The following is a 12,208-nucleotide window of genomic DNA, read 5'->3' as shown; positions in this document are numbered from 1 at the left end:
AGCATCCAGTTACTTATGAATTACATAAAACGAATAGGCTACTTTTTTATTTCATATGCTTTACAACTGACTCCTACTGTGAAAAACTAAAAATGCCTCCACCCAGTGGTGAAGTTCATGTAGTAGCCTAGGCTATATTATATATATAATATTTAATGCTGCGTTAATCTTTGCATAATGGGGAAGCATTAAAAGGTGTGTTGTGGGTTCACACCTGGTTTAAATCAACCTTTTTTTTTCTTTGATATCAGTTTAAGTATATTTCAAGAGAACGGTACAACTTTCATTGTGAATGATTTGTTGAAAGAGGTGGATAGTACATTGGGTTGTAACCATCTGTACACATGCTAAACAAAGGTAGGTGGGAATTCAGCGCGATCAATGACAAGAATCAACATATAAAAACATTAAACCAGCCTACAATTCTGATCAAAACCACTTGAAATCTTGCTATGATACTTTCAAATTGAAAGTTTGTCATTTACAAGGACCCCGTGAACGCAGCACAAATCTCGTCGCTTGACACTTGTTGCGCTACGTCACGAGTGCAACTACATTTCAAAACTTTTTGCAATGTATTCATTTATAATACAAGAAATTACTTTACTAACATGTACAAGGCAAAATTACAAAAAAAATTAAATAAAAAATAAGATAAATTATTCCTCGTGTTGTGCAACTAGCAGAAAAGTCCCGGCCAATTGGCTTCCGTCGCGGCGTCTCCTCCCATTACGTCCCTCTTTCGACAGTATGGCCGACGTCCTGTAGTGGTTGTTGGTAGCAGTTTTTTTTTTAAGATTCGTAAAGCCGCACGCTTTCAAAAACATGTCGGCCGTGTTATTGTTGAAAAAGTCACTATGCAGACTGCCACCGAGTGTCGCTCGGCAGGTTGTCAGGTGCTGCTATCACACGGAGAAAGGTGTTTACGGATACCGACCCAAACAGACCGAGGTCCTGCACAAGTTGCAGAGCGAGTGCATCGCAGCGCTGAACCAAGGTCAGTATGGGGGGTACGGATGATTTAACAACACATGATGAGACTGTGTGCGTGGAGTTTTTGTGACTTTCTGACAAGTATTTGTTAAGTTTAGTAAAAAGTTGTCTCCTGGTGGTTCATTGTTGATTCACATGTTTGGTTGAGCCTAAAGTTGCATGAAGTTGCAGGCTGTGGTTTTAGGACGGCTCATCCTGACGGAGGTTTCTTGTTTGGCTTTGTGATCAGATCATGGCCTTGCCCGTCTGGTGGAGGCATACAGAGCACATGGACACAAGGCTGCTAAAATTAACCCGTTACTACCTGAAAACCCTGTTGCTGACAGTGTCCCGGAGATAGACATGCTGACTACCACCATCAGAGGACAACTTAACACCTCAGGTAGGTGACCGCTGTGGAAGGACCCTGCTGTGCATATCACATAATAAACAATGCATACTGATACTAATCATGTTTGTTTGTTATGATGAACATTTACTGAAGTACACATCACATGTGAGGTAGTTTTCTTTCATGCCTTCTGGGAAACACTGTTTTTTGCTTTACTTAAAAAATGTAATATTTATGATTTTATATATTAAAAGACTGTCATTACATCTGATTTAAAAAATATATAAATGTATTACTTAACAGTAAATACATGGGTAATTTTTTTTTTTTTTTTTAAGATTTATTTTTGGGCTTTTTATGCCTTTTAATGGAGAGATAGGACAGTGGATAGAGTCGGAAATCAGGGAGAGAGAGAGAGAGGGGAATGACATGCAGGAAAGAAGCCACGGGTGGGATGTGATCCCGGGCCGCCCGCTTGAGACGACAGCCTCCATACACGGGGCGCGCGCACTAACCACTGTGCGCCACCAGCGCCCCATACATGAGTAATTTTAATGCAGTTATACTATTCAATAGAATAATAATCACCCCAATAAAATTACCATCAAAATCACTAAAGATTAGGGCATCCAAAAGAGACAAGGCATCAAGTGTCTGTGCCGTCATTCTCCTGCAGGTCTACGACACTTTGGCAAAGCGGAGGCTTCGGTTGAGGAGGTCGAGGCCTATCTGAAAGGAGCGTACTGTGGCCACCTGTCAGTGGAGACCAGTCAGCTCAGCAGCCTGGAGGAGCGGGAGTGGTTCGCCGACCGCTTTGAGGAACTCAAGAAGAATAGTTTCTCCGGAGAGGAGAAGAGGCAGCTGGCAAAGATCATGCTGGAGTCTCAGGTCAGTCGGCGAACGAAGAGGGTAACGTAATCAACGCGTGTTGTCACTTTTTTTTTTTTTCAAATGTCATAAATCCGATTATTTTTGTCTCACATGTTGTAGGAATTTGACCACTTTCTGGCCACCAAGTTTGCTACTGTGAAACGTTACGGAGGAGAAGGAGCAGAGAGCATGATGGGATTCTTTTATGAGCTTTTCTACCAGTTTGCTCACAGCGGCGTCACTGACATTGTCATCGGCATGCCGCACAGAGGCAGACTCAACCTCCTGACAGGCCTGCTGAAGTTCCCGCCCGAGGTTAATCAGCAGATGAGACATTTTTTATTATGCACGACAAGAAAAGATGACCGTTTATTTGTCACTCCTGTAATTAGCAGCATGGGTTAATAGAAGCTCAAACAAAGGGTCAGAAAATCTAACAGTGCCGTTATTTGATACTCCTTCTCTTTAGCTCATGTTCCGAAAGATGCGCGGCCTCAGCGAGTTCCCTGACACCTCGCCTTCCATCGGCGACGTCCTCTCCCACCTCACCTCCTCGGTGGAGTTAGAGTTCGGAGCCGCACGCCCTATTCACGTGACCATGCTGCCAAACCCGTCTCACCTGGAGGCAATCAACCCTGTGGCTCAGGGAAAAGCCCGGGCAAGGCAGCAGCTCAGGAAGGAGGGAGACTATTCACCAGAAGACAAAGCACAGCCAGGGGACCAAGTGGTCTGTCTGCAGGTATACATTCAAAGCAAGTACCTCACTCAAAATTCTCGCCTTTATTTAAAAGTGGCAATAAGAAGAGTGACAGAAAATGATGTCATACCACACTTTCTTTCCTTATTTGTTGTAATTACATTTTTATTTTACTAGAATAAATGTATTCTGATATAGTTTACGACTGGGCACTTTAGATTTAAATTCACCGTCTCATCAACGACTTACAGCGAGTCAGAGATTTACTCTGGCCAGTCATTTTCTCTGTTCCTCTCTCTCCTCTCACTGTCGAAGTCCTCTTAAGTCTCTTTGCCTCTGCCACAATGTACACACAGAGAATATAAGCTAAGCTTGGTAACTTGAAGTGTTCTCCAGGATTTCTGCCAGAGAGAAGTGCCTCAAGGTGTTAGACACCTCTCCATGGAAATTAGACACACACGCCAAGTAACACAGTGCAAGAAAGAACAAGTGTTCAGAGCACAGAGAGGGGATGAAGGATGCTCCATTCAGCCACCTTCAAGTCAGTGTACAGTCTCAATGATTTATTTACAGTTTATTAATGATCCTGACTTACAAACAAGCAAATCTTCTTGTCTTTAAACAATCACATTTTAAAGGTACTGAATATATTTGCTGCCAAAAGTGGCTCAGAGATTTATAAATGTGTCCATGGACACTGTAGCCTTAAAGCTGTAGTCCTCTACCATCAGTCAGGTGAAGCCACTCTTGATCCAAGGCTCGAACTCTACATGAGGTAAAGAAGCTAAACCCCTCTAGACCTTCATGGTATACAGGCGTTAGTTCACCAGTTCATATCAAACACGTTTCTTCTTTTCTTCTTCTCCTCAGGTCCACGGTGACGGCTCTTTTACAGGCCAAGGGATTGTTCCAGAAACCTTGACTATTTCAAACCTGCCTCACTACAGAGTAGGAGGGAGTATCCACCTTATTGTGAACAACCAAGTTGGTTACACCACTCCGTCTGAGAGAGCGAGATCCTCTCTGTACTGCAGTGATGTCGGTCAGTGAAACATGTAAACAGCTTCAGTCTCACAATAAACATTATTGTCTTTCTAATCAAGAATAAAACTGTCTAGTAATGTAAATCTGTATACACAACAAGTAATGCACTTAATCTACCTTGACACAGGTATCATGCTTTAATCAAAAACTGACCTTTGTGTCCCAGGTAAGATGGTGAACTGTGCTGTGATCCATGTAAACGGCGATGATGCAGAGGAGGTGCTGCGGGCCACTCGGCTGGCTGTGGAGTACCAGCGGCTCTTCAGGAAAGACGTCATCCTGGATCTGATCTGCTACCGTCAGTGGGGCCACAACGAGCTGGATGAGCCTTTTTTCACCAACCCAGCCATGTACAAGATCATCCGGTCAGTTTTTCTTTTTCACTCTGTGTTCCGTCTGAACTGAAGGTGCAGCATGTTTCTTAGGTTTCCTACACAAGTGATGAAACTGAATTTCCTTCTTTCCTTATTGTGTACCAGGAAACAGTCATTCCATGAGGTATCCGCACATATTTGTTTAAAAAGATACGATGGTTTATGTCAGCTCCTTTCAAGGTTAATTTAGCTTTTTTAGGATCTTTTTTTTTGCCTTCTAGAAATATGACGTAACAGACACTTATAATTACACAGGAAAAAATACTGTGTGATGGGCATGTTTGTAAAGTTTGATCTCTTACAGTGGGCATATAAAGTACAGTATTAACTGAGTGGGACAATAATGGATATTTGCGTACGCTTCAAATTCTAGAGCAGGAGGCATAACATTTGTTGTTGTGGGAGTGTTTGTCTCACCGTTCACCCACTGTTTAAAGACTCCACTTTGACTACTGAACAATAATTTCTCAAATCAGCAAGAAAAAAAAAAAATCAGATTCCAACTTTTATATGTTACTGCAGATCAAAGAAACATGTCCTCAAAAAAAGGTTTTCGCTCATTTTGATTGCTCAACATCTGCTGCTGTTTTTAACTTGTTTTAATATGCTAAAGTCACATGTTTGTGTTCTCACTAAAGACCGGCTTCTAGAGGGGTTCTGGTTCTGGTTGTCAGGAAAATGTATTTTTAGCAAACAAATTCAAAACTTAAAATACAAACCATTAAAGTATGTTTACAGATACGTGATGAAGAGAAGCAGGGATTAACAGTCGGCCTGAAAAGCCTTTCATACTCTTTGTGCAACTACTGAGATCATCTCATGTTTGGCTCGCAGGTGAAGCTGGTAGGAACTGTTCTAATCAAGTTGTAACTTAAGTGGCCGAGCTTATTGTGCAGAATCTCTTTTAATGTATCCATTTTGAGATTTTTTTTTTCCCAGCCTGAAGTCAAACCTAAAAAGTGTCTTTAAAAGTGCCATCTGAAGCCGTTTAGTCATACTTTGTCAAACTGATGCATCCTCACAGATCTCGTAAGAGCGTCCCCGACTCCTACTCAGACCAGCTGATCTCTGAGGGGCTGATGACCGGTGAAGAGCGAGACAAGATCAAGTCCGAATACTACAGCACGCTCAACGATAAGCTGTCCAACATGACCCTGTACAGCCCTCCACCCACCAACCTGCAGGGCCGCTGGGGGGACCTGGTGGAACCCCAGGCCAGAGTCACCACCTGGGACACAGGTGTCCCTGTGCCTCTGCTGCAGTTTGTGGGAGCGAAATCTGTGGACATCCCCGAGGAAATCCAGATGCACAGCCACCTGGGGAAGACGCATGTGCAGGTACAGCCATCCTCCCTGCCTATTTCTATTATATAATCATGTGTTGACAAGGCAGCAGCTACATCAGGATGTTTTTCTTCTCTTGTATGCACTCAGTCTCGATTGCAGAAGTTAGAAGATGGGACCAAACTTGACTGGTCCACAGCAGAGGCCTTGGCTTTTGGCTCTCTCCTTTCACAAGGTCAGAGTTCTGATACGAAAATATATCTGATATGATTTAAGAATCATTGAATGTTGTTCCTTTTAATAAATGGATTGTTGTTGCAGGCTTTAACATCCGAATCAGCGGACAGGATGTTGGAAGAGGCACGTTCAGTCAGCGACACGCCATGGTGGTGTGTCAAGAAACTAACGACACGTACATCCCTCTGAACAACATCAGCCCTCAGCAGACAGGATTCCTCGAGGTGAAATCCCTATTAATCAGAGCATATCTCATTGTTAACATAATCTAAACCCTGGCATTTGAAGACATGTCATGCGCCATGTCATATTAATGTAGTTTTATGTGTTTAGGTGTGCAACAGCCCGCTGTCGGAGGAAGCTGTGCTTGGATTTGAATATGGTATGAGCATCGCACAGCCAAAGCTGCTTCCCATCTGGGAGGCTCAGTTTGGAGATTTCTTCAACGGTGCACAGATCATCTTTGATACGTTCATCTCTGGAGGTAAAGCTCTGCTCCCTTTGACTCCGCTGCTATCTTAATAACGCTTGTTACATTACACTTTATGTAAACGTTTTTTGGAACATCAGAATGAAAGTGTCCTGTCTGCAGGTGAAGCCAAATGGCTGCTGCAGTGTGGTATGGTGATCCTGCTGCCTCACGGCTACGATGGAGCTGGACCGGAACACTCTTCCTGTCGTATGGAGCGCTTCCTGCAGGTCTGTGGGACTGTAATGTCACATCCATGTCAGACCAAAAAACCCACTTCAGATTGGATTTGAATAGTGAACGTGTCAATACCTCAGCTTCTGTAATGTGTAATTTGTGTGACTGTCTGAAAACAAGACAAACATGGTGGCCATGTTAAATATGATTGATATGTAGTGCAAGTGTTAAGACTTCCAGCTATCTGTCAGACAGCTGGATGTCTTAAACAACTGCCATGAGTAGTCGATAAGAGCGAACACAGGTCACACATGCACCCTGAGTGATGTGAATGCCACAAAGTGACATATTTAAGTCTTGTAAGGTTATAGGCTGTTGCTCAATGATGCACCAAAACCACCTTGGAAGTTTTCATAGAGGATTAATGTTTTACCTCAGCAAGTGCAGAGGTTACGTTTCACAGCTTTCAGTCTGCTGAAATACGCTGATGCTCTTTGACCCCTCGATGGTTTTAATGTGCCGAGGCAAAGCTCTAAAATTAAATAATCATAATGGCCCACAAATGCTGGAAAATCAAGAAAAATAACGTAGGAGTCATATTAAATGACTTTCTAGTGGATTTCCAATGTACAGCCCATGTGTGTAAAAATAGAGCAAAAAGTGTCATTCTTCAGACATGTTAGTTTATATCACCTCTACAAAGAGACACATACATCACAGAGAACATTAACACACCATAGACAGCTACAATGTGTTCTAAAATAAAAGGTGACATTTCAGCAGCAGTCACAAAACAAAAGAGATCAGATGAAGTCGATGTGTGAAATCACCTCCTTATTTACGATTCCTTTTTATAGACGCTCTGTAGTTTTGACTTTGGTGAGCAGCAAATGGAGATTTCAGACACTGAAGAAGAATTGTCATTTTCTTAAGTGTCAAACCGATGTACTTTTTTTGTGACTTCAATGTTTTTTTGTGACTTCAATGTGACTCATTGAAACATGGGGAGGCTTTTCTTCATTGAAAGTTCTGAGGACGACGTGAAGAGCATAAATGTTTCACTCACAACTGAATACAGTTAAACAGAATGATGGAGGGGAAATATAAAACATGTGTGATCAAAGATAACGTTTATAATGTTGACTGTTCAACATCCCCTATAAAGTGTATTTACATTTTAAATACCTGAATCTGCTGTGAGCTTTGCTATAACCTGTATTGAGGACTCCTATGACTCCACATTGCCACATAAGAAAGTAGTGTTGAATAATGCACACACACACACACACACATCATGTAATCACCAAAACAAGTATATGGGCCTTTTTAAAATGCTTAGCATTGCATCTCTATTCACTGAATTTGAACTTGTCACATGGAGCAGCAGATCTGAGTTGAGAGGAACGTTGAATTCAAACATAGTTATATCTCTTTTTTTCATTGTTAACAAGTTGAATATCCATCTATGTTCTGTTAGAAGGACATTTAAGTGAGTATGTGTCTTTACTGAAGCGTGCTCTCTGTTGTCTTACACATGATCTGAACTGTAATCGATCTCTGTTTTGTTCTCGTCTGTCTCGTAGATGTGTGACAGTAAAGTGGACGGTGTGGACAGTGACAGTGTGAACATGGCCGTGGTCAACCCCACCACTCCTGCTCAGTACTTCCACCTGCTGAGGAGACAAATGATCCGAAACTTCCGCAAACCTCTCATCGTGGCTGGACCCAAGATGCTGCTTCGATTTTCCGTAAGCACAGTGAATATTAGGGGTGTCGGGATTTCTCTTCTAAATCAAAACATTAAATGAACTTTCAATTTTGAAAATATAAATGTAAAGAAGGATCCATTTCCACTCCTGCCGATCTGCACACCTCCGAAGGGGAGACACATTTCAAGACAACAGAGAATAGCTTAGCAAGTGTATTTTCACATAAACATCATGGTCATGCTGGATCGAGATACGAGATAGATAAAGAACAGAAAATGAATCAGAACATTTTTCTCATTCATGAAGATTAACCCAGGGTATCCAAATGTAATATGCTGTTTAATTCTCCTCTTGCCATTTTTCTTACTGTAATTGTTCATTTTGTTATGTCTGCATTATTGATTTCATCCAAATCATCTAGCAAATAATACAGACCATAAATACATTGAATAAGGATTTTGTAATATTTTCATTTTAAAATGAATTCTAGCAAAGAAAGTGTGCAATCAAATGTATTCAGTATCAGTGTTTAAAATACAAATTAAAACCTGAAAACAATGTAGAAGTGTAACATATTGATAGTAAAATCTTTGAACTCTCTCTTTCTCTGCAGGGGGCAGTGTCCAGTCTGACTGAACTGGCACCAGGAACATCTTTCAGACCTGTAATAGGTGATTCTTCAGTTTCAGCACAGAGGTACAGAAGTCTTAATGTGACACATTTTAAACACAATTATTACAATATCTGTGATGTTTCAAGTGTAGAAACTTCTGTAAGGATGTATTGTGTAGTGATGATGTCTGTGCACTGTTCCTGGTCTAGTTTTCTAAAGTTAACATTTTTAAGAGATTTCTTTAATAACTCTTAATAAAGCCTACTACAGTAAAACACCTTCAACGTGTCCTGTCTGGAACCCAAACCTTAACCAAGCCCTTTATTGTTTTGTCATTTCACACAGTGTCCAGAAGGTGGTGCTGTGCTCTGGGAAGCATTATTATGCCCTGCTGAAACAGAGGGAGGCTTCAGCAGCCAATCAGAACACTGCACTCCTCCGCGTGGAGGAGCTGTGTCCGTTCCCTTTGGAGGCTCTGCGGCAGGAGCTCACCAAATACACAAACGCCAAAGGTACACATGGGACTCCCTTCACTGTTTTAGACACACTGACTGCTTACCAGGACAAACCAGGGCTTGTTTATGAGCACATTTAAACTTTCACTAAATCTATTTAACACTTGGATTTAGTCACTTTTCCTTGTGAATGACTGTTTTCCTCACCATAAATTACCAATCAGATCATCATATCACTTCAGAGGACAACAATAACCCCACAGTAAATACAAAGGCTAATATAATGTGAGATCGTTTTCACACAAAAAAGATCAAGATTTAGATCAAGAGGCATCTTTAGAACATTTAGTCTGTCTGACAGTCATGATTTTTTTTGGTCGCTTCTTTGGACACATCGTGTTTGGTTTTGGTCTTCAGTGACAGGGATCCGCAGTGAGTCGTGGCTTTTGACCTTTCTTTTTAAAAATACATTATACCACACTACCTCAGAGATACATCATTCTCACTTTGAGTGTCACACAGGAAACAAAATAATTGCAGAAGCCGATGTGAGTCATAGTGAGTTGAAAGCTTTTCAGCTGCGTGCAGCAAACTTCAATAGAGACCCGACAGTCGGCTCTTTGGTTTGCGAGTCTTCAGGACAACAGTAGACATCTTGTAAAGAAAGCAGTCGACGCTAATGCGTTCGTTTTTTTCTGACACACAGCAATCTGAAGTCTCAGCTAATTGAATTCACTGCAGGGTGACTGCAGAGGTGTTTTTGTTATTCAGCCACGGAGTGTGAACAAAATGAGTGTCTGTCAATCCACACTTAATCTGTGATTGCTTCATTTTGTTTTGCAAAACTTTTCAAGAATGAGGAACTACTGGCTACAGTGTTAACATCCTTGTCTTCACCTAGGAATGCTTTGTGTTTGTAGCGTTCAAAATAAGTGTATGAACATGACTTTGGTTTTTCTAACGATCTAAAAACTCAATTATTTCGACATCAGAAAGAGAGGATTGATGACAGCTATTATAAAGAGCTTGAATTCTGAAATCCCTCCGAGGTTTGTATCAGATTTGATGTTGAAGCTGAAGTTTTGAATCTTTAAAACTGCTGTAGTGGATTTTAAGAAGTAATTTCTTCCTAGCAGATGTTGTTGAATGAGGCCCATTGTGCTGAAAGACATTTCCTCACTTCAAGTTTCACTTCACCTTCTTGTGTTTCATTACTCTCCCCGGCACAAACTCACTGAAGTAAATCCAGTTCTCGTTTGATTTTGAATGTATATTCTCTCTGTGGTGAAAGGGCAAGAAAGTAACTTAAAGAAGAAACTATTCTTGGGCTGCCAGAGCCTGGTGGTTGGTGTGAGCGCCCCATGTGCAGATGCCATGGTCCTGCAGGCGGGCAGCTCAGGTTCTGGTCTGACCTGGGGCTCCTTTCCCACATTTCATTCCCCACACTCTCTCCCTGGTTTCCTATTATGTCCTATATCTACAATAAAGGCACAAAAAGCCCAAAAATAAATCTTGAAAAATATGTATGAACAAATTTCCCCATTGTGTGATGTGGACAGAAAACAGTGAATCAGGTTTTTTATTTGTCATCTAATTATATTTATTCCTCCACAGAGTTTGTTTGGAGTCAGGAGGAGCCTGAGAACATGGGTCCCTGGTCGTTTGTAGCTCCCAGGTTTGAGAAGCAGCTGGCCTGCAAGGTGAGCACTGTTCCACAAAATATACTGTGAAAAATGTTTGGCTCTGAAATCAAACTTTGACATGAGTCATACTTCATACTCCTCTCTCCTGTTTAGCTGCGGTTGGTGAGCCGACCTGCTCTTCCCGCCCCTGCTGTCGGCATTGGAACGCTCCATCAACAGCAGCAAGAGGCCATCCTCACCTCTACCTTCTCCTAACACCGAACAGGACACAAGCATCAGAACGACACTACATCAGTCATTACTACATAACGTATCTACAGTGGTCTTCCCACCACATGGGGATGGTGCATGGCAAATAAGTGGGACCTTTCGATGGAATGGATCTGCCGTTTTTTAAATTAGATTGATCAATAATATAAAGAAGGAAATTGAAGTGGTAAGGTTCTGTTTGGATCATTTTTATTTATATTCACAGGCTGAAAAATGGTTTTCATCGTGTTATAGTTTTTAGGCACGGCCAGATTTCCTGTCTGCCCCGTTCTCTTTTACTCTGCTGGTATCCTTCATGTGTTCACTTACAGGAACTACGATGAGAACTAATGACTTCTAATTTGGTTTGAATCTAAATCAAGGCCTTAGAGACAACGTTTACAATGTGATTGTGGTGAGGAAGCACTTTTAGTTGACCGTCATGTTTGTTGCACTCTGGACTGCAATTTATCTGCCTGTAAGATCTCAAGTTTGAGCTAAACACTGTTAAGTCATCTCGTTCATTCAGTCTGCATGAGTTCATGCTCATTGGTGTACTGATCCGAACAGATCATATCTGCTCTAAGCTGATAGAGAACCCTAATCACCGTCCTTTAAATATTTATGTAGGAATGAGAGCACAGAGGTCACCAGCAGCTCCCCTACAATGTCCTATGGATGAGTCCTTTCCGCAGCAGCCCGGGTTTGATAACCCCAAAAAAAATCATTTAAAAAAAGAATGGGATCTGTATTTCTGAGCTTACAAAGGGATTTGTTACTATTTTGTTAAATGTTAATCAAAGCTCGAGTTTGATGAATTTGGACGTTTCATTGAGTAAATTTAGAACAAGAAGTTTTTCATCATTACATGAAATCACCGTTTAAACAAGACTTGAATTGATAACTAGTGGCATTAAAGGGCTAATGTACATAAACCAAATCATTCAAAAATACATATTTTCAAATAAATTTATTTTCAATGTTAAACATCATGTTTCTTTCAGTTCTTTCTCCTGATGTGTGTTGAAGAGCAGACCTACATGCTATATCAAAGAAAAGGTGTC

At 41.3% G+C, this 12,208-nt stretch overlaps 1 protein-coding gene across 1 annotated transcript; it reads left to right on the top strand.

Moving 5' to 3' along the window:
• Positions 1-747: 747 nt before the first annotated feature.
• On the top strand, positions 748-12,131 carry dhtkd1 (dehydrogenase E1 and transketolase domain containing 1). Its single transcript, XM_061035722.1, has 17 exons — positions 748-997; positions 1,223-1,375; positions 2,001-2,212; positions 2,315-2,509; positions 2,664-2,933; positions 3,762-3,933; positions 4,102-4,300; positions 5,334-5,646; positions 5,743-5,827; positions 5,914-6,053; positions 6,163-6,313; positions 6,422-6,528; positions 8,059-8,223; positions 8,798-8,880; positions 9,143-9,309; positions 10,867-10,952; positions 11,049-12,131. The coding sequence occupies exons 1-17, from the start codon at positions 826-828 to the stop codon at positions 11,148-11,150; spliced, it is 2,772 nt and encodes a 923-aa protein (XP_060891705.1). The 5' UTR covers positions 748-825; the 3' UTR covers positions 11,151-12,131.
• The last annotated feature ends 77 nt before the right edge of the window (positions 12,132-12,208 follow it).

Source organism: Labrus mixtus, chromosome 4 (genome assembly GCF_963584025.1).
Source record: "Labrus mixtus chromosome 4, fLabMix1.1, whole genome shotgun sequence".
Lineage (NCBI taxonomy): Eukaryota > Metazoa > Chordata > Actinopteri > Labriformes > Labridae > Labrus > Labrus mixtus.
Note: the sequence above shows the minus strand (reverse complement) of the source record. Positions and strands in the feature narration are given on the sequence as shown.

What these genes read in the sequence shown, in the direction of transcription:
- dhtkd1 (XM_061035722.1), top strand. Translation starts at nt 826, where the DNA reads ATGTCGGCCGTGTTATTGTTGAAAAAGTCACTATGCAGACTGCCACCG. An exon ending in CATCGCAGCGCTGAACCAAG is followed by an intron (nt 998 to 1,222) that starts GTCAGTATGGGG and finishes CTTTGTGATCAG; the next exon opens with ATCATGGCCTTGCCCGTCTG. An exon ending in AGGACAACTTAACACCTCAG is followed by an intron (nt 1,376 to 2,000) that starts GTAGGTGACCGC and finishes ATTCTCCTGCAG; the next exon opens with GTCTACGACACTTTGGCAAA.